Genomic DNA, 19,782 nt, shown 5'->3' on the forward strand with positions numbered 1-19,782 from the left:
GGCGTGAACCCGGGAAAGCGGATAAGGACCGCGGAGGAATCTGCGGGAGGGGATGAGGCGTTATGTGCTCATCTGAAGAGCGTCACTGGAAGGGGGTGGGTACGTCAGCGGGAGGTGTATGGGGTGTCAGCAGGAGGGGAGTCAGGGACTGGGTCATTGGGAGGAGGTCAGCGAGGGGCGGGATTGTGCTCCTGGGTGACCGCCCGCAGTGTCATTCTGGGTCCCAGCGCTGCACAGGGATGCGGGCAGTAGGAAGGGTCCGCTGAGCGCCCACTGGGCCAGGGCCCTGAGGTGCGAAAGAAACTGGGACTAAAAGCAGAAAGGAAACCGGGAAGAAGGAAACTCGGGGGCCGCCCACTGACCCCGAACCCTTGTGGCGCGGATCCCTTCTGCCCACTGTTAAGATTTGTGCTTTGTGCTTCCGTCCAACCATCTCACCTACTCCGGGACCTTGGTTTATAGTTTACTCCTCTTCCTTGAGTCCGTTTCTTGGAGAACATTATTTCCTGAAAGCCTGTCTGTGTGGAGCCCTGCTGTGGAAGCTGGGGTTCCTCCTTAAGAGCAGGGAAGGGGTTTCAGACTGGGGAGAGGGGTGTCAGGAAGGCCTCCCAGAATGTAATTTGAGGGAGCAAAACTCCCGATGTCCAGGCAAAGGGCACTCAGCAGAAGCCCAGGCCTGGAGCAGCAGGCCCCAGTGCGACAGGAGCCCAGGGAGGAGGGACGGTGACAGAGCCCTCAGGCAGGAAAGCAGGCAGTGCTGAGCAAGGTCGTGTAGGTGCAAGGATTAGGGGGAGGATACGCTGGTTTGCAGCAGAGGAGTGAAACTATCTGACACCCACTTTGAAGAAGTTGCCTGAGCCACTGAGCTGAGAGCAGACTGTGGGGAAAGCAGGGGCACCTCGAGTCCACGGCAGTGACAAGGACATCGGTGGTTAACACCAGGGTGGTGGCTGTGGGAAGAGGTGGTTGGATCTGGATACGTGTGAAGATAGGGCAAGAGAGGTTTTCTGACTGACTGAGAGTGGCTGTGGCAGGAGAGGGGTGGCCTGGCTCCAGGTTTTGGTCTAGAAACTGGAAGGCTGGAGTGGTTCCGAGGATTTGAGAAACCTCCTGGGGGTGGGGGGCAGTCACTGTTGGGTGGCGTGCAGTTTGGAGTGCTCCTTGGATGTATGAATGTGGGCATGGATCAGGCAGTTGAGTGATTTTTGACGAAACAGAAAGGACCTGGATGGGATACACAGCTGGGCTAGTTGGCTCCAGGTGCATTTAAAGCTTTAAGGGGGAGTGTAGACAGAGAAGTGGTTCAAGTACAGCTCTGAGGGGTTCTAACTCCTGCAAGGTGGGGAGATGAGGAGGGAGTGGGCAGGGGGTAGGGAAGGACAGTGAACTGTCCTGAAGCCAAGCCATGTCATCACTGGTCGGAAGTGATATTGAGGACCCATCACAGACAATTGCTGGAGAAGGCAATGGCACCCCACTCCAGTACACTGGCCTGGAAAATCCCACGGATAGAGGAGCCTGGTAGTCTGTAGTCCATGGGGTCGCCAAGAGTCGGACACGACTGAGCGACTTCCCTTTCACTTTTCACTTTCATGCATTGGAGAAGGAAATGGCAACCCACTCCAGTGTTCTTGCCTGGAGAATCCCAGGGACGGGGGAGCCTGGTGGGCTGCCGTCTATGGGGTCGCACAGAGTCAGACATGAATGAAACGACTTAGAAGTGAAAGTTCTCAGTGACCTTGATTACAGTCATTTTGTTGAAGTGGTAGAGGCAGAAGCTTGCTGGGAATTCAGTAGAGAAAATTAACTGCAGGAGAGAAATGCAAGATACTGGATGCAGACCGCTCTATTGGATCCAGGATGGGGCAGCAGCTGGAGGGTCCCTAAAGACAGAACACACATACATACACACATATAATTGAAAGAGAGTTGTTTAGAAAATATACTTGCCATACATACCAAATGTATGTGCTGAAAGGTCTGATTAAGTTTGAGACTGAAAATGAATAATGGAACACAAATGACACAATTTAAAACTGGGCCAAAGGCCTTAACAGACATCTCACCAAAGACAGATGATAAGTAAGCATATCGAAGGTTGTTGTTGTTCAGTCCCTAAGTTGTGCCCGACTCTTTGCGACCCCACAAACTGCAGCACGCCAGGCTTCCCTGTCCTTCACTATTTTCCGAAGTTTACTCAAACTCATGTCCAGTGAGTCAGTGATGCTATCTAACCATCTCATCCTCTGCTGCACCCTTGTTTTGCCTTCAATCTTTCCCAGCATCAAGGTCTTTCCCAATAAGTTGGCTCTTCGCATCAGGTGGCCAAAGTCTTGCTCCACATTATATATGTCATCACGGGTTGCAATTTAAAACAATGAGACACCACTACTTATCCACGAGAATGCCCAGATCCAAACACTGACAACATAAAGGGGGTGGAACAGCAGGAACTCTCATCATTGTTGGTGGTGCAGCTACTTTGGAAGACAGTTTGGGGGTTTCTTACAAAATGAAACATACTCTTATGATCCATCAATCTCATCCCCCGGTGTTTTCCCAGATGAGATGGCAACTTATGTGCACAGAAAACCCTGCACACAGATATTTATAGCAGCTTTATCTATAATTGCCATAACTTGGAAGCAACCGAGGTGTCCTTCAGCAGGTGAATGGATAAATAAACTGAGGTGTATCCAGACAATGGTATATTATTCGGCTAGAAAGAAATGAGCTATCAAAAGATGTGAAAAGACATGGAAGAAACTTAAATGCATATTACTAAGTGAAAGAAGCCAACCTGAGAAGGCTACAGATTGTATATGATTGTAACTCTATGATGTTTTGGAAAAAATTAAACTATGGAGAGAGTAGAAGGATCAGTGGTTGCAAGGGATTGGGTTGGGAGGGAAGGCACAGAGAGGACTTTTAGGGCAGTGAGACTACTCTGTCTGATATTATAATGGTGGAAACATTACTATTCATTTGTCTAAACCCACAGAATATACAACCCCAAGAATGAAGCCCAGTGTAAACTAGGACTGGGTGATAGTGACGTGTCAACATAGGTTCATTAGTTGTAATAAATGGACCATGTAGTGGGGATGTTTTTAGGAGGGGAGAATGTGCACATGTAGCAGAAGAGGGCATATAGGAAATCTCTGTACCTTCCCCTCCATCTTCCTGTGAACCTAAAACTACTCTAAAAAAATGAAGTCTATTTAACAATAGATGGTGTATGAGAGAGGGAATGTCCAAATGCTGTCCTTGATTAGTTCACATCATGACCTTGTTCTCTACCTCAGCTTCCCAGCAGTGTCAAGCAGCTCTGGTCTTTCTAACCATACAACAAGATCTTCCCAGAAACCATCTCTTTTCCTGCAGCCCTGTTCCTTTCATCTCTTTTACACCCAGACGTCTCGAAAGAGTTGACCACAAAGTCAGTCTCCACTTTTTCACCTTCAGTTGACTCTGCTGCCCAGCTGTGTCTCCATCCCCCGCCACTGTAACTGCTCTTGCTGAAGTCATAGAACCTCACATTCCGGAGCTAGCCCACACTTGGCAGTGTCCACATACTATTCGGTGGTCTCCCAGAAGCTCCACCCACCCAGCTGCAGAGACCTGGGATTCATTGGCGTCCTCTCCTCGTCTCTCCCCCATGACCCACTGAAAAAATCACAGCAAGTGTGTCCTTCCTACATCATTTATTACTTACATTGCCTGGTTCATGTCTTCATCATCTTTTACTACGGTTTATCCAGGCATTTTTAAACTGATCTCCACAATCCCACTTTTGTTTCCTCACTCCCACCCCACCTCCATCTCTTCTCCTCACAGCAGCCAAACTACCCTTTAAAAAATCTCATTGCGCTTCAAAAGTCAGTGGATGTAATCCATCACATTGACAAACTAAAGAAAAATCACGTGATCATATTAATAGATGCAGAAAAAGCATTTGACAAAATCCAGTAAAAATCCAAAATTCATGATAAAACTGTCACCAAACTAAGAAGAGAAGGGAACTTCTTCAAACTGATAAACAACAACTGCAGAAAACCTATAGCTAACATCATATTGGTATGGTACTGGAGAAGACTCTTGAGAGTCCATTGGACTGCAAGGAAATCAGACCAGACAATCCTAAAGAGTATCAACCCTGAATATTCATTGGAAGGACTGATGTTGGAGTTGAAGCTGTAAGACTTTGGTCACCTGATGTGAAGAGACCAATCATTGGAAAAGACACTGATGCTGGGAAAGATTGACAGCAAAAGGAGAAGAGGGCAGCAGAGGATGAGATGGTTAGAGAGCATCACCAACTCAGCGGGCATGAATCTGAACAAACTCTGAGAGACAGTGGACGACACAGGAGCCTGGCATGCTGTAGTCCATGGGTTCACAAAGACTCAGAGATGACTCAGCAACTGAAAAACAACAACAACATCATACTTAATGGTGAAAAACTAGATGCCACCCTGCCACCATCAGGGACAAAGCAAGGATATCCTTTTCACCCCCTTTCAACATTGTACTGGAGATCCTAGGTAATGCAGTAAGACATGAAAAGGAAAGAAAAGGTATATAAATTGATAAGAGAGAAATACTACTTTGTCCACAGATGACATGATTCTCTATGCAGAACATCTTATTTCCCTGCTAAAAATCCTACATCAAATTTCACTGTATATAAGATACAACTTAGAGTCCTTAAAGTGTCCTTTGAACATCCCTGACTTGATGGAATTCCAGCTGAGCTATTTCAAATCCTGAAAGATGATGCTGTGAAAGTGCTGCACTCAATATGCCACCAAATTTGGAAAACTCAGCAGTGCCCACAAGACTGGAAAAGGTCAGTTTTCATTCCAATCCCAAAGAAAGGCAATGCCAAAGAATGCTCAAACTACTGCACAATTGCACTTATCTCACATGCTAGTAAAGTAATGCTCAAAATTCTCCAAGCCAGGCTTCAGCAATACATGAACCGTGAACTTCCAGATGTTCAAGCTGGTTTTAGAAAAGGCAGAGGAACCAGAGATCAAATTGCCAACATCCGCTGGATCGTGGAAAAAGCAAGAGAGTTCCAGAAAAACATATATTTCTGCTTTATTGACTATGCCAAAGCCTTTGACTGTGTGGATCACAAGAAACTGTGGAAAATTCTTCAAGAGATGGGAATACCAGACCACCTGACCTGCCTCTTGAGAAATCTGTATGCAGGTCGGGAAGCAACAGTTAGAACTGGACATGGAACAACAGACTGGTTCCAAATAGGAAAAGGAGTACGTCAAGGCTGTATATTGTCACCATGCTTATTTAACTTCTATGCAGAGTACATCATGAGAAATGCTGGACTGGAAGAAACTCAAGATTGCCAGGAGAAATATCAATAACGTCAGATATGCAGATGACACCACCCTTATGGCAGAAAGTGAAGAGGGACTAAAAAGCCTCTTGATGAAAGTGAAAGTGGAGAGTGAAAAAGTTGGCTTAAAGCTCAACGTTCAGAAAACGAAGATCATGGCATCCTGTCCCATTACTTCATGGGAAATAGATGGGGAAACAGTGGAAACAGTGTCAGACTTTATTTTTTGGGCTCCAAAATCACTGCAGATGGTGACTGCAGCCATGAAATTAAAAGACGCTTACTCCTTGGAAGGAAAGTTATGACCAACCTAGATAGCATATTCAAAAGCAGAGACATTACTTTGCCAACAAAGGTCTGTCTAGTCAAGGCTATGGTTTTTCCTGTGGTCATGTATGGATGTGAGAGTTGGACTGTGAAGAAGGCTGAGAGCCGAAGAATTGATGCTTTTAACTGTGGTGTTGGAGGAGACTCTTGACACTCCCTTGGACTGCAGGGAGATCCAACCAGTCCATTCTGAAGGAGATCAGCCCTGGGATTTCTTTGGAAGGAAGGATGCTAAAGCTGAAACTCCAGTACTTTGGCCACCTCATGTGAAGAGTTGACTCACTGGAAAAGACCCTGATGCTGGGAGGGATTGGGGGCAGGAGGAGAAGGGGACGACAGAGGATGAGATGGCTGGATGGCATCACTGACTCGATGGACGTGAGTCTGAGTGAACTCCGGGAGTTGGTGATGGACAGGGAGGCCTGGCATGCTGTGATTCATGGGGTTGCAAAGAGTCGGACACGACTGAGCGACTGAACTTAACTGAACTGACTTGTTCTCCAGATGCACTCTTATTTTCTGTCTTGCTCCTTCTGACTGTTCTTCCCCTAGGTCATCACACCTGCTCTTCCTCCTATCTGAAAGCATTTCCCTGCCCTGCTTTCTTCTTACCTGAATCCCATTCCTTCTCCAGGGCTCTGGTAGAAGTGGCTTTCTGACTGCATGCTGGTTCTTCTGCAGAGACCCTTGCACTCACCTTTAAATACTACAGGTCTTTCTCTGAAGCTGTGAGACTTACTCAGTCAAGGAACCTGGGGTGGGGGGAGCAATCCGCAATTATTGGCAAATGGAAATCAGATGGAAAAATGTCCAGCCTCAACTGAAGGCAGGCAGTTCTGAGGGGCGTTCCATGTGGTGCCTTTGGGGATCCCCAGCCAGATTGAGATCCCACTCTCCACAGAGGTGGCCAGATTGATAACACATCCTATTAACATTCCTTTGCTCCTTGTCTCACTCTTCCTGCTTCCTTTCTCATTTCCTGCATCACCCTCCCAAATGAACTACCTGCACCCAAAGCCAGATCCCATGACCTGCTTGTGGGAGAACCCAGAGGAAGATAAAGTCTTAACGAAGATTTCCTCAAAAGGTTCTTCTCTCATCTTAGAGCTGCGTGGTTGCCATTTAAACATTGAATAGCACCCTCTACTTTCCTTTAGAAAAGTAATTATAATTTGTGATTGTATGTTATGTGTTATTTTTAAAAAGTGATTGGAAGTTCCAGGGGCCAGAGAAGGCTTCTCTGTTGTGCTCACATATGGATGGATATGTTGGGCACTCAGCACACTTTTCTTATTTTTGTTTTTGCTCTTGCATGAATGAATAAACGAATTTTTTAAAGATGAAAGGATGAAGGACCTACTGTATAGAGAGGGAGTTCAATATTCTGTGATAACCTATATGAAAAAGAATAAATACATGTATATGTATAACTAAATCACTTTGCTGTACACTTGAAACAACATTGTGAATCAACTATACTCCAATATAAAATTAATTCACTTAAAAAAGATAAAAGGATGAGGACAAATATGGAGAGGGGGGAACTAAAGGGAAAGTATATTTTAAAGTAAAAAATTGATCTAGAATTTAGATTTGTGGTTGTGGTTTGAAACATACAATTCATTGGTTTTGACAGAGGAGAGAAGTTGGAAGATAAAAACTAACGAGAAATGTGACCGTGGGGAGGTTTTCTTAGTTCATCTTGTATCTACTCCCTCAGCATTTGGAGCTCTGCTCTGAAAATAAGCTGGAGTTGATTAAGGGGAGTGATCAAATATATGAAGAAATATTATGGAGACAGTGCTCTTATTTTCTTTAGACCTTGAAAATTTCAGAAGATTGGTTAGTCTCATCCCAAATAATTTTGGTCCCCTGATTCTCTATTCCTATTCTGTTTGTGTTTGTCGCTCAGTCGTGTCTGACTCTTTGCAACCCTATGGACTGTAGTTCTCCAGGTTCCTCTGTCCATGGAATTCTCCAAGCAAGAATAATGGAGTGGGTTGCCAATCCCTTCTCCAGGGGGAAGGGATTCCTGATTCCTATTCTAATTCCTGTCCATTTTCCTATAAACTTTCTTCTTGGTGTTTTCTCTCATTTTAGCAGCTTTCACGTGTTTGTTTGTTTGTTTAATCTCATTTAAACTTCACAACAGCCCAGTTAGAGAAGTGGTAAGCTTCGTTTTTGCAGGCTTATGAAAACCTGGGCTCTGGGACTTGCCCAAGGTCAGGTAACACGCTGCCATAAGCGGGAAGGAAGCCAGGTGGTCTCCGGTTACGCGTGCTGCGGCTTCACGCTAGGCCGTGGTAACTTTCCTTCCCCCTGGCTATCCAAATACGGACAACATGGCTAAATTTTCCAGTTCGCTGCAGGTTGTGAGAGCCCGGTTTCCACTGAACCATTCTTCTTCCTCATCCCTGGGCTGGTACGGTCTGTGCATTGCTGGGAGCGGACGCGCGAAGGCGGCCAGACCCCCCTCCCCCAGGTTTACCAACAGAGAGACGCTGCTCCTGGGCCTGGGGACGCCATGGGGGCCCTTCCTTCCCGCTAAGACAGGCGGTACGTTCCTCTCCGGGGAAGGGCGCAAGTGGAAAGGTGGGGGCCGGTTTAGGTGCCCGCGATAGCAAGAGGGGCAGCCCAGCGACACTCGGGCCAGCATGTAGGATACACACGTCTCCGCGTCCTCTGCGCCGCACGAGCATCCTGGGTGTGGAGACTTCACCCCGTCCACGAATCCCTCGCACCATGCTCCCGCGTGCCATTCCTCCCTCTCCCGAACCGGCCGCGCTGTGCCGGGTGTCGGGATGCCCGTCGGACCCGCTCGCTGAATTTCCAGCGCCCGGAGCACCTGCTCCGCGCGCAGCCGGGAGGCCGCTGCCCCTGGAGACCTCTCGGGAGCCTCAGGTCCCCCGCCGTCCCCGCGTGACCCGCCGCTCCCCGCGCAACAGTTGGCGGGCCGGGCGGTGCGCGCGCTCCCCGGCCGTGTGCGCCAAGCGCGCCGGGCAGCAGGGCGGCAGGCGCAGGCAGGGGTCGCGGCGCGGAAGCCTGGCACTCCCCCAGGCGCGGGCCCGGCCCCTCTCCAGATGCTGCCGCGCGCCGGCCGCCCCCCCGTGCGCCTGTGCCTCCCCGGGCGCCCAGTGCGCAGGCGCCGGCCGTGAGGAGCGACCGTGCGCCGGGCTCCAGCGGGTCGGAGCGGCGGTAGCGGCGGAGACCTGGGGACTGGCGGACTGACGGGCGGACGGGCCATGTCGCCCCGCATCTGCTGAACTGGAGTGCCCGAGGATGTCTGCGCTGAGGAAGGTGCGAGCCGCCGGGGCCGGAACCGCGCTGGGACGGGGCTCGGGGCGCGAGAGCCGTCGGGGGTTGGGGAGGGGGGCGAGGGCGGCCCGGGGGGACGGACAGCTGGGACCCCGAGAGGGCGGCCGGGTGGGAGACGAAGAGCCCGAGGCAGCCTGTGCGCTGGGTCCCCTCACCCTGGGCTGCCGGGTGTGCGGGAACGGGCGCAGAGCGGGGCTTCGCTGAGGGCTGACATTCTCAGCTCGGCCAGGCAACCTGGGGGACCCGCGGAGACCCGGGAGGAAGCTGCACGCCGGGCTCCGGCTGGGCACCGCGAGGGTTGGGGGCGGCAGGCAGCAAACGGCGCCCCCTCCCCCGCCGGGCGCAGGCGGTGGACGCCGACCGCCCCTGGGAAGGCGAGGAAGGCGCCGGGAGCCCGGGCTGCGCGCGGGGGTCGCGGGGGTCGCGCAGCAGGGAGGCCGGAGGGGTCGCTCGAGCCGGGGTGCGGCGCCCGTGGCGGCCAGGGCGCTGGTGGAGCGCGCTGGGAGGGTGGCCGCCGGCTCTCCAAGTGGGAGCGGAGCGCGGGGGCTTTTTCGGGGCGGTTGCTAAGCGAGGCGCTACCCGGCGCTGGATTCTGTAACCAAGCCTCCCCCGGCAGCGGCTGTTGCCGTTCTGGGCTCGCTCGCTAACGGTAGCAGGAGAAATAAGGAAGATGTCATTATTACAGCCTGGGCGGCGAGGGGTGGGGGCGGCGGGCACGGGGGCCACCTGGAGGGCCAGCTGGGTGCCAGGCGCCCGGCCCCCCTCTCCAGCGTGCGGCGCCGAGAGACGCGGAGCAGAGTGGACGGGACCCGGCGGGGGCTGGGCGGAGAGTCGGGGGTGGCCAGGGCGCGGCGGGGAGCAGAGCCCCCGGCCCCGCGGGTGTGCAGTGGGAGGGCGGTGAGAATGAGCTCGGGGGGGCGACCTGCGTCGGAAACTCAGGAGTCGCTTCTCCGGCGCTCGCGCTTCTCGAGAACGTGGTCGGGTCTCTTGCGTGTCGTTTCCCGGGTGGATGGCAACTCGGCCGGGCTCGGGATTCGGAACTCGGGACTTGTCCGTGCGTCTGGTTCGTATCGATCAAAAATAAAGCGATCGGCAGCGAGTCTTTCCTGTGATTAATTCTGCCAGCATGAGCTGTGGGTGGTTTTGGAGCCGGAAATGTAAAGCGCACCTGCTGTTTCTGGCATCCGAAGAGGATTTCTGACTAGGACTCTCCCGAGGGGCCTCAGCCCCCGGGGGGCCTTGGGCCTGTGCCCACGGCTACCAACTCGCGCGTCCTGTTGGCCACTGTGTCTGATTGGAACTCGCGGGCCTAGTGATTATGACTTAAGGAAGATTCTTATTTGAAGATGTAAATCGGTTTTTATTAGTTATTAGAAAATTCCCCGGCGTCTCAGCGTGGCCTGAGGGACCCCAGCCTCGTCCAAAAGGACCCTTTCTCTGCCTGGAAGCTGACACCACAGAGCCCTCTCCCCTCCCCCCACACCTTGGAAGGAGCGTTTGGGTTTGAGTTAAGGTGCAACATCGTTTTCATTTTAACTTCCTTTATATTCTCTGCAAAAGATAATAGGTAACCAAGGCAAAAAATGGTAAAATGATGAAAAAATGGTAATTTTTGGCAGGTCAAGTTGTTACTCTGGTGTTTAAAAAAAATGTCATTAATCAGGATTTTCCAGTAGCCAAATTGTCTTGTGCAGGCGGCTGGGTGACTCACAGATTTGGCTCTGATAGTAATTGTAGAGTGTGTGTACCATTTCCTTTTAGATGGTGTGACTTTCTCATTGCTTGGAACGGAACAAATTAGAATATTTTATGCCCCGCATCTGGCAGCAGGACCAGCGGGCTGTGGGGGACACTTTCTGCTCCGGCACATCTGGGCTGGGAGAGTTCCGGCCCCAGTGGATGAAGACGGTGAGAAGCAACAGTGCTGTCCTGGAGCCGGAGGCCCCTTCCCCCACCACTTCCAGGTCCCGCTGGGCTGCGGTCAGTGTTCCACCAGTGGGGGCCTGCTCTGTGTGCGCCTGCCTCTCCTGTCCTCTTGTGCTTTCCATCCCCAGTCTCCCCCGCTCTTGGTTAAGAAATAAGCCCTGGATGATTTGCCCTAGCGACCAATCATGTTGTATCTGCATATTACATTTCAAGTTAAACAGCAAAGTGAATTCTGTGTAAATAACCCACGGTGATGAAGTAACTAGCAGCACAAAGGTGTTTTCTGAAATACGTATTCTAGTCAACTTTATACAAAGTGATGCTGCTAGAGACAGAAATAAACATGCATTTATTCACCAGCGTGTTAGTGCCTTAGGTTTCTTGTGTTGTAGATGAATTAATAGCAATGTATCTTATTTTTAAAGAATTCAGATGCTTTTGCATCATTTCTCCCCAGTGACAGAATGTGTCTCCCTATGGCAGTCTAATACTTCTCTCATTTTTGCCTATTTCATTTTTGAAATTGGTGGAAATTTCACATTAAACACTAAAAGTGAAAAAACACTGCAAAACTTGAGTCACATTGGATTCCAGATACCCAGAATCCAACCAGTTCTGAAACTAAATTCCAATGTTGAAAAGACTGTGAGAGGACTTGCTATCCGTGTGTTTAACAGTGTCTTCCATCATGTCACTACATGATGAAGTTGAAGAAGTGCTGGCATTCTTTTATATTTGAGGAAAAACTTCATGATTTCTCAGTTCCTTAAGGAGCTGAGTGATACACACTTTGATCATAGATTTTAAAAGGAAATTAATTAAATGTATTATTTATTGACCCTTGGAACGGATACGCCACGGTCATTCAGTAGATACAATAAAAGTAACAGTGATTCATCATTTTGTCCAGATGGGAGTCATATTTAAAGCACTGGCAGCATGTTTGTTATAAGAGAATTACAGGCCACCCAGCAGGAAGTTAGTGGGCAAAGCGTTCTGCGCAGTTAAAAATCATTCTGATCAACCACAGCTTTACATACAAGTTACTTTTATCTTGTAACCATATTCCCAGCAGATCACCAGCTTTTAGCAGTAGGTGTTGTGGTCTTCTGGGCATGCGTGTCATGAAGACTGAGCCCGATAGTGTCCTGTTTATTCATGGCAGATAACTCTCGTTTTCTGGGAGCTAATAATCACATGCGCTTTGGTGTTGCTGGGAAGGGCTGGGGGTGCAGAGCCCCCTACATCCTGCATCTGCGGCTGGGAGTGCCTTCCCCTTCACAGCGCCCAGGACTTAACTACAAACTACAGTTTGGTGTTGGTGCTAATCTCCTGAGCAAAGACAATGGGCATCCATGGCTGAGGCCAGCCCTTCCTTTCTGTAGGCGCCTGTGCACTGGCCACACCTGCCGTGAAGAGCCGGTCAGGCAGCAGCCCTGGGGCCTGGAGGGTCCCCTGCCATCAGTACCTCCTGCTTCCAGTGGTTCCCGCATTCCCACAGGAGCGGCAGCTGGGGTTACTCTTCAGCGTACACACCCCTCTGGAATCATCCCCAGGAGCTTTTCCAGGACCCTAGTTCCTGAACATTTGTCTTTCTTGCTGAGTCTCTGAGGAGTTTGACTTGCCAGGCTGAGTTCAGTCTCTGTCTGTGGTCCGTGTCTCCTGTTCTCTGGGATAACTGCGCACTGACTTCCTCAGAGCCGGCCTCACCGCTTTTATGGTTAGGCTGTGGGGCCCGCCCTCTGCTTGGTTGGAGCAGGCTCCTAGTTGATAAGGAAGTCAGGCCTCCACCCCTCTCTGAGGCAGACGATCCCTGGGAAGAGGATGGCATTTCTTCTCAGCTGAGAACAGTTTGAGAGGAAAGCTTCGGGAGGTAAATCTGAAAGGATGTAGGTCCAACACCACGCAGCCTGGGGTGAGGGGGTGGGGGCAGGAGTAGCCTGCTGGAAGGGAAGTCAGTGCCCAGTGCCCTGGACGGCCAGGCCACGGTGGATGGATGCACTTTGTCCTATGACGTCACTATTGTTCAGAGTCAGGGAGGGCCTGAAACCATCGTTACTGCTTCATTTTCAGTTTTGTCAACCAAGAAATCCCCTTTTGAAGTGGGTTTCTGTCCCAACCACCCAATGGGATGTAGAGGTTTTACTTTCCCTTCCAGTTTTCTCTTCAATGCTCTCATCTTGTCCTTCACCCACTGACACCATTCTCTGGTATCCCTTTTTGTGTGTATACCCAGAAAAAAAAAACAATATAAGTAATTTTTGCTAAAAAGGAATAAATGTTTGCAACCAGCCCTGCATAAAATCTTATACCCATGCATAAAATCATATCAACATTGGTTAAAAAGTAAATCTATGTAAATAAGAAGGAAAGTGAAGTCGCTCAGTCGTGTCTGACTCTCTGTGACCCCGTGGACTGTAGCCCATCAGGCTGCTCCATCCATGGGATTTCCCAGGCAAGAATACTGGAGTGGGTTACCATTTTCTTCTCCAGGGGATCTTCCTGACCTGGGGATCACACCCAGGTCTCCCACATTGCAGGCAGACACTTTAACCACTGAGCCACCAGGGATAAAATCTAAACCTTTGTAAATCTATGTACATATGTATGTGTTAGTTGCTCAGTCCTGTCCGACTCTTTGCGACCCCATGGACTGTAGCTCACCAGTCTCCTCTGTCCATGGAATTCTCCAGATAAGAATACTGGAGTGGGTTGCCGTTCCCTTCTCAGGGGGATCTTCCCAACCCAGGGATCGAATCCTGGTCTCCCTCATTGCAGGCAGATTCTTTACTGTCTGAGTCACCAGGGAAGCCCAGTGGTACTTGTAAATCTAAGTGCCATTATCTTTTTAAAACATGGGCCATACTCTGCACAAATGAAAAAAGTACTGAAATGATCTCCTGGGGCCCATAGAGTACACATTTTAAGCCAGGAAACATAAAATTATCCTCTTGAGCAAAACGGAAACTTATCCTACCAGTTTTGTACAATGCCGACCAACAGCTTTTTATATTGGTTGTAGGTAGCAGTTAGGACGGAAAAGGCAATGGCACCCCACTCCAGTACTCTTGCCTGGAAAATCCATGGATGGAGGAGCCTGGAAAGGTGTAGTCCATGGGGTTGCTGAGGGTCGGACACGACTGAGCGACTTCACTTTCACTTTTCACTTTCATGCATTGGAGAAGGAAATGGCAACCCACTCCAGTATTCTTGTCTGGAGAATCCCAGGGACAGAGGAGCCTGGTGGGCTGCCGTCTATGGGATCACACAGAGTCGGACACGACTGAAGCGACTTAGCAGCAGCAGCAGCAGCAGCAGCAGTTAGGAATGAGGGTTCTGGAGTCAGAACCCCGGGTGGCTGAATGGCACTGGCAGCTTATTTGCCCTCATTATATTTTCATCCCTCATCTACATGAGGGATACAGTATTAATGTGGTAGTGTTGTCAGGAGGATTAAATGAATTGATGAGTGTGAGGCAATTGAAAAAGTGTGCATAGTAAATGCCCAATACATGTCCACTATTTTGATCATGAAAAAGTAAGATTGGGGCCCAGGTTGAGCCATCCTGCATTGAATGTAATCAAGCCACTCTCCAGTTTCCCATAAAACTTAGATATTACTGTTTCTAGTCTTCTTTTACTTTCTTATATATCTGTTTTGCCACCTCTTTTCAAAAAGTTTTTTGACTCACCAATGAAAGGATGAGGTTGAAGAAATGAAATAAAATAGAAATAGTCAGAACCAATAAGTATGGTAACCACAGGGGTTAACACAATCCTCTGACTCTGAGTTTCTGGGATGTTGTTCAGTTGCTAAGTTGTGTTTAACTCTTTGCAACCCCATGGACTGCAGCATGCCAGGCTCCCCTGTCCTTCACTGTCTCCTGGAGTTTGCCCATTGAGTTGGTGATGCCATCCAACCATCTCATCCTCTGTCACCCCTTTCTCCTCCTGCCCTCAATCTTTCCCAGCATCAGGGTCTTTTCTAATGAGTCAGCTTTTCCCATCAGGTGATCAAAGTATTGGAGCTTCAGCTCTGGCATCCTGGAAGCCAACTTGACAAAAGCAGAAGACACAACCCTCACTCCATTCCCTTATTGAGTGGGCACTGCAGACTCGTTTTTCAGTGAAGAAAAGATTTTCTTGAGTGCTGAATCTTAAAAGATGCTCTCTTGGAAGACTTTGTGTACAGGAGTAGGGATATAGCATATACATCAGTTATACCAACACAGAAGTGTTTTTCACGATTACAACAGACTTTGAAGGAAACCAAAAGAAAACACACACCAACAACCCACAAGAGGGGCAGTGACCTTTTCCTTGTATTTCCACATTCCCTCCATGACCAGATGGGAAACTGTGGGCTCGGGAGCCATATTCTGGGCTCCAGACCTCCCCCTGGTCTGTTTCGTGAATGTTGATAGTGAGTTCACGCTGTGTGTCTTAGGGACGATGCGGATTTCTTGGGTGGCCTTTTCTTATGTGCACGGTGCTTTCAGGTAGCAGCCGGGTTTGGGGTGTGACTCCTGCAGGCGGAGGCGTCCTTGCTGCTTCTCTCTCTGTGCTGCCTGCTCCCAGTGTGCCCGGCCCACCACCCACTCGCCTGCCCCTGGGAGGGGAGCTCCAGCCCCCAGGCGCGTGGGAGCTGCTTCAGCAGCCCTCCTGCTGCCTTCCCTGTGCGTCTGCGATGGGGGGCCCCCACACCCCTTGAGGGGACCCCTGTCCTTGTAGAAGGATGGCTTGCCAGCCCAGCCCGGCGCCTGCCTGTGAGAGGACAAAGGGCACTCTTCTCACCATGCCTTTCCCAGACCAACTTGGTGTGCCCTCCTCTCCCGTCACCACAGCCCTGGCTGGGTGGGAACACTCCCTTACCAGCTCTGGTTTTCCTTGTGCTTATCGTCTCAGACCTCAAGCTGCTTGTCCCCAGACCCTCGATATCAGGACACGTCCGCCAGGAGAAGCGGGGAATGCACAGGTCCCCCCGTGGATCGCATCACTCAGTGAACTTTCAGGTGGACACGAGAATCCACAGCTGGCTGACCCCTTCACACCCCCGAGAGAGGTTCCTCAGTTACCTAGGGCTTCTCTGAGTTTTGCGAATCTCACCGAGACACGAAACCTTACAAGCACGGCAGTGGATTTGCCTGTTTGATGAAATCTTTGGCTTTTTAAAAATAATTTCTGGGAGAGAATTCCCTGGTGGTACAGTGGTTAGGACTTTGCACTGCCAAGGACCCGCATTTAATCCCCGGTCGGGGAACTAAGATCTCATAAGCTACGAGGCATGCCCTCCCACCAAACCCAGATAATTTCCATTTTCTGACATTCTTTGTAATACTTTAACAGTTTCTAAAGAGATTTCTGAATATCTGTTTTCCAATTCTATGAGAAACTTAGTACAGGATCTGTATTATAGATACTTTAGAAGTTTTCATAAACAGGTGAATGTTGTCCTTCAAGATTCTGCTGTGGCCATTGTAGAACACTCCTGTGTCTACTGCATAACTGTCTAGACTATTACTATGGTTATAAGTAAAAACGGAAGTGAGAGTCATTCAGTCGTCTCCGACGCTGGGACTCCACAGACTGTAGTCCACCAGGCTCCTCTCTATGGGACTCTGCAGGCAAGAATACTGGAGTGGGTAGCCTATCCCTTCTCCAGGGGATCTTCCCAACCCAGGAATCAAACCAGGTTCTCCTGCATTGCACGTGGATTTTTTACCAGGTGAACTACCAGGGAAGCTATGGTTATAAACAATACACAATAAAGTATGGCTCCAAGTTGTGAAAGGTTGGTTCTGCAGCTCTTTAAAGCAACTGAATAGTATTTTTTAGTCTTCAATTCATCCATTTGCTTGTTTCTCTAGTGTTATTGTATTAAAAGTCATGGCAGGCATTCAATTAAAAAAAATCTTCTTTTGCATATAACTAGTCTCTACTTTGATGTCTGGAAGTGAAATTCACTTAGGATTATATCCTAAGAAAATAATCATGAATTTACAGGAAATTAGCTAAACAGAGGTTCAATTCAGATTTGTTTTATAGTAGAATATTGGAAACTAGCAATAACCTGAGATTAGATAAATTCATTATGATGTAGCACATTGTAACAAAATATACATCCATTAAAAAGGTGAAACTTAAATGTTTGAGCAAACTGTGGGAGATGGTGAAGGACAGGGAAGCCTGGTGTGCTGCAGTCCATGGGGTCCCAAAGAGTCGGACACGATTGAGTGACTGAACAACCACAGCAGGGTGTCCGCCTCCCGTTAAGTGAAGCATGCAGGTGGCCAGACAGCACGTGGGCCGTCCTTGTCCCTCTGCTTCCCTGAGGCTGCCGTGCAGGTGACACAGCGGGGCATCTGGAAGGACCCAGCAGTTGGTGGAGAGGGGGGCACCCAGTTGTATCGGCACCTTGCTTGGGGTGCAGGCCTTGTCCCAGAGCCCTCTGCACCACTCAGCGCCACCCGCCGCCTGCGTGGCAGAGTCCTCTCTCTCTGCTCAGCCTCGCTGCTCCCTCTGAGCTGTTCCCTGAGCTGTTGGCTTTGGAGGCCTGGTGTCAGTGTTGGGGCCTTCGCACAACCCTTGTGTGTGCTCAGCGTCTGTCAAGGATGTGCGCTCTGCTGGGGTCCACTGTCTGCGTCCCTCTGCTGTATCAGAGGCCCGCGGAAACACTTGTGGAGTATCGTGTCACAAGCTGACTTCTGGGTCGTGTTGAATCGGGACAGATATTCTTGGTCCCCAGGTGGTCCTTCCATAGACAGACTCTGTCTGGTGGCTCTGCCTCCATCATCCTCACCAGCCAGAACGGGAAGAGGTTGGGGGACCACGCAGCGGGTCCTGGTCCCATGGCCTCTGTCACATGCTATGTGCACCTCAAGGGAGGTGGGAAAGAAGAGGAAAAGCTTTGAGGTCAGCTGACTGTTTCTGTGAAATGTTCCTCGTTTCTTTTCTGGAACTTCTTCAGAATCTTTGCTTCCTATCCCATCAGCCCTGATGAGTTCCAGCAAGAAGGACAGGTCTTGTTTGGGTTTCGGTTCATCTTCAGCCACTCCTCAGACCGTGTCTGGTGTCCCTGAGGCCATGCAGACAAGGGGGTGCCATGGGAAAAGCTGGGGAACAGCTGATTATCCTCAGAAATCAGAGAGGATGGCTGTCTGGGCATCACCAGGAGTGTCTGTCACATGGCTTGTCTGAATTTTAAACTGCATGGGACACATAATACTGTAATTTAATAATGTCTTAAAGGAATTTTGGTGCATCCATGCGGTAAAAGGTTGCAGAACTGTTATAAAGTGAACAGGACCCACTGGACTCTCTGGACCTAGTCTGCCTTTGATCAGTCATCCACCTTGGCATCATCAGATGGAATTCAAGTGTCAGTTTCTCAAGCGCCAGAAGCAAGTGGGGCTCACTTCAGCACGGCGGAGCCCGCTGGCAGGACCTGGACTTGCTCTCGGCCCAGACGATGGTGAAGACGCTGGGGAGAGAGGGGCCCTGTGGTGGGCTGAGGTAGCCTCTCCAGCACCTGCGGGCTCTGTCCCTGCCTCGCCCTGCGAGGCCTGGTGTCCCGGGACTGCTCCTGCTGAGCTTTGCGGGTGGAGGTGTTGGTGGACCGGGGAACATATCCATGCTACCCTGTGACCCAAGGTGGGGCCCAACCTGGCCTTTCCCAGCAAAGCACTGGAGTCTAGCAGGGTGGGTGCGGGTGGGTGCAGACGAGAGATGGAGTGTCTCTTGTTATCCTCCAACATGCTTCTATTTTTACTCACGTATTGGGAGAAACCAAGGTCTGCACTGTTGGATGTCCAGCAGGGTCCCCAGAGATGACACCGGTTACGAAGCGTGAGCGGTGCACACAGCCCGTTCTCTGGCCCTGCCTCTGGCCCCTGGTGCATCCTTCACAGCTTTCTCTGTTCTAGGTTTAGGATGTGCTTTGGAAAGTATTCAGGGTTCTCCCAGTAAGCAAGAATAGGCAAAACCTGAGGTCAGCACATTGTTGTCAGACTCGTAACGCATTTCCTTGGCTACCAGATCCTCTCTTTGTTATATTTATTCCACTTTTGGAGACTCATCTTTCCTGTGATATTTTTTGTTCTCTCATAGCTGGTGGTGAATTGCAGGCTGCTCGGGCTGCTTTCACACATTTTCTTTTTTGTTTTTTTTAATGGTCATCTACTCTGCTAAATATTTAGAAATTACAGATCTGTACAAATTAATGACTTGGAGGCCACAACTCCATGACTTAGAAATAATTACAGTTTGTGTCTTGCTTCTTCCCCATCTCATTTTTTAAACCAAAATTGGGAACTAGCCTTTTTTTTTTTTCCACTTTATATTCTTTTCTGAGAATTTGTCCAAATTTTCAAAATATTCTTTGACAGCTTGATTTTTCTTAAATTTTTATTTGTTTATTTTATTTTTGGGTGTGCTGAGTCTTTGTTGCTGTGCTAGGGCTTCCTCTACTTGCAGAGAGCAGGGGCTGCTTTCCAGTTGCAGTGTGTTGGCTTCTCACTGCAGTGGCTTCTCTTGTTGCGGAGTGCAGAATCTAAGATATGCAGACTTTGGGAGCTGTGGTGCACTGGCTTTGTAGCTCCGAGGCATGTGGGACCTTCCCAGACTAGAGATCGAACTCGGGTCTCCTTGACAGGGATGAATTGCAGGGTGGATTCTTAACCATTGAACCAGGGTAGAGTCTTAACTATTGGATCAGCAGGGAAGCCCTTAGACAATTTGATTTCAATTGAAGTATTAATATAATATTCTGGTGTGCAGTGTTATTCAGCCACTCCCCTATTGCTCAATGTTTAAGTTGCTTACACAGATTTCTGGTCATCTGTGATTAGTATCTT

General features: G+C 49.6%; 2 protein-coding genes across 2 annotated transcripts in view; one reads left to right on the top strand and one right to left on the bottom strand.

The window, feature by feature from the left end:
- ERICH1 (glutamate rich 1) overlaps positions 1 to 10,291 on the bottom strand; it is a 47,840-nt gene extending 37,549 nt beyond the window's left edge. The window contains exon 1 of the mRNA XM_061404060.1: positions 10,173 to 10,291. Within this exon, the coding sequence (XP_061260044.1) occupies positions 10,173 to 10,188 (16 nt within the window). The 5' untranslated portion in view covers positions 10,189 to 10,291. The remainder of the gene's footprint in view (positions 1 to 10,172) is intronic.
- Positions 8,771 to 19,782, top strand: part of DLGAP2 (DLG associated protein 2) — a 647,652-nt gene continuing 636,640 nt past the window's right edge. The window contains exon 1 of the mRNA XM_061404053.1: positions 8,771 to 8,986. The gene's annotated coding sequence lies outside the window, so the exon portion shown is untranslated. The remainder of the gene's footprint in view (positions 8,987 to 19,782) is intronic.

This window comes from Bos javanicus, chromosome 27 (assembly GCF_032452875.1).
Source record: "Bos javanicus breed banteng chromosome 27, ARS-OSU_banteng_1.0, whole genome shotgun sequence".
In the NCBI taxonomy this organism is placed as follows: Eukaryota; Metazoa; Chordata; class Mammalia; order Artiodactyla; family Bovidae; genus Bos; species Bos javanicus.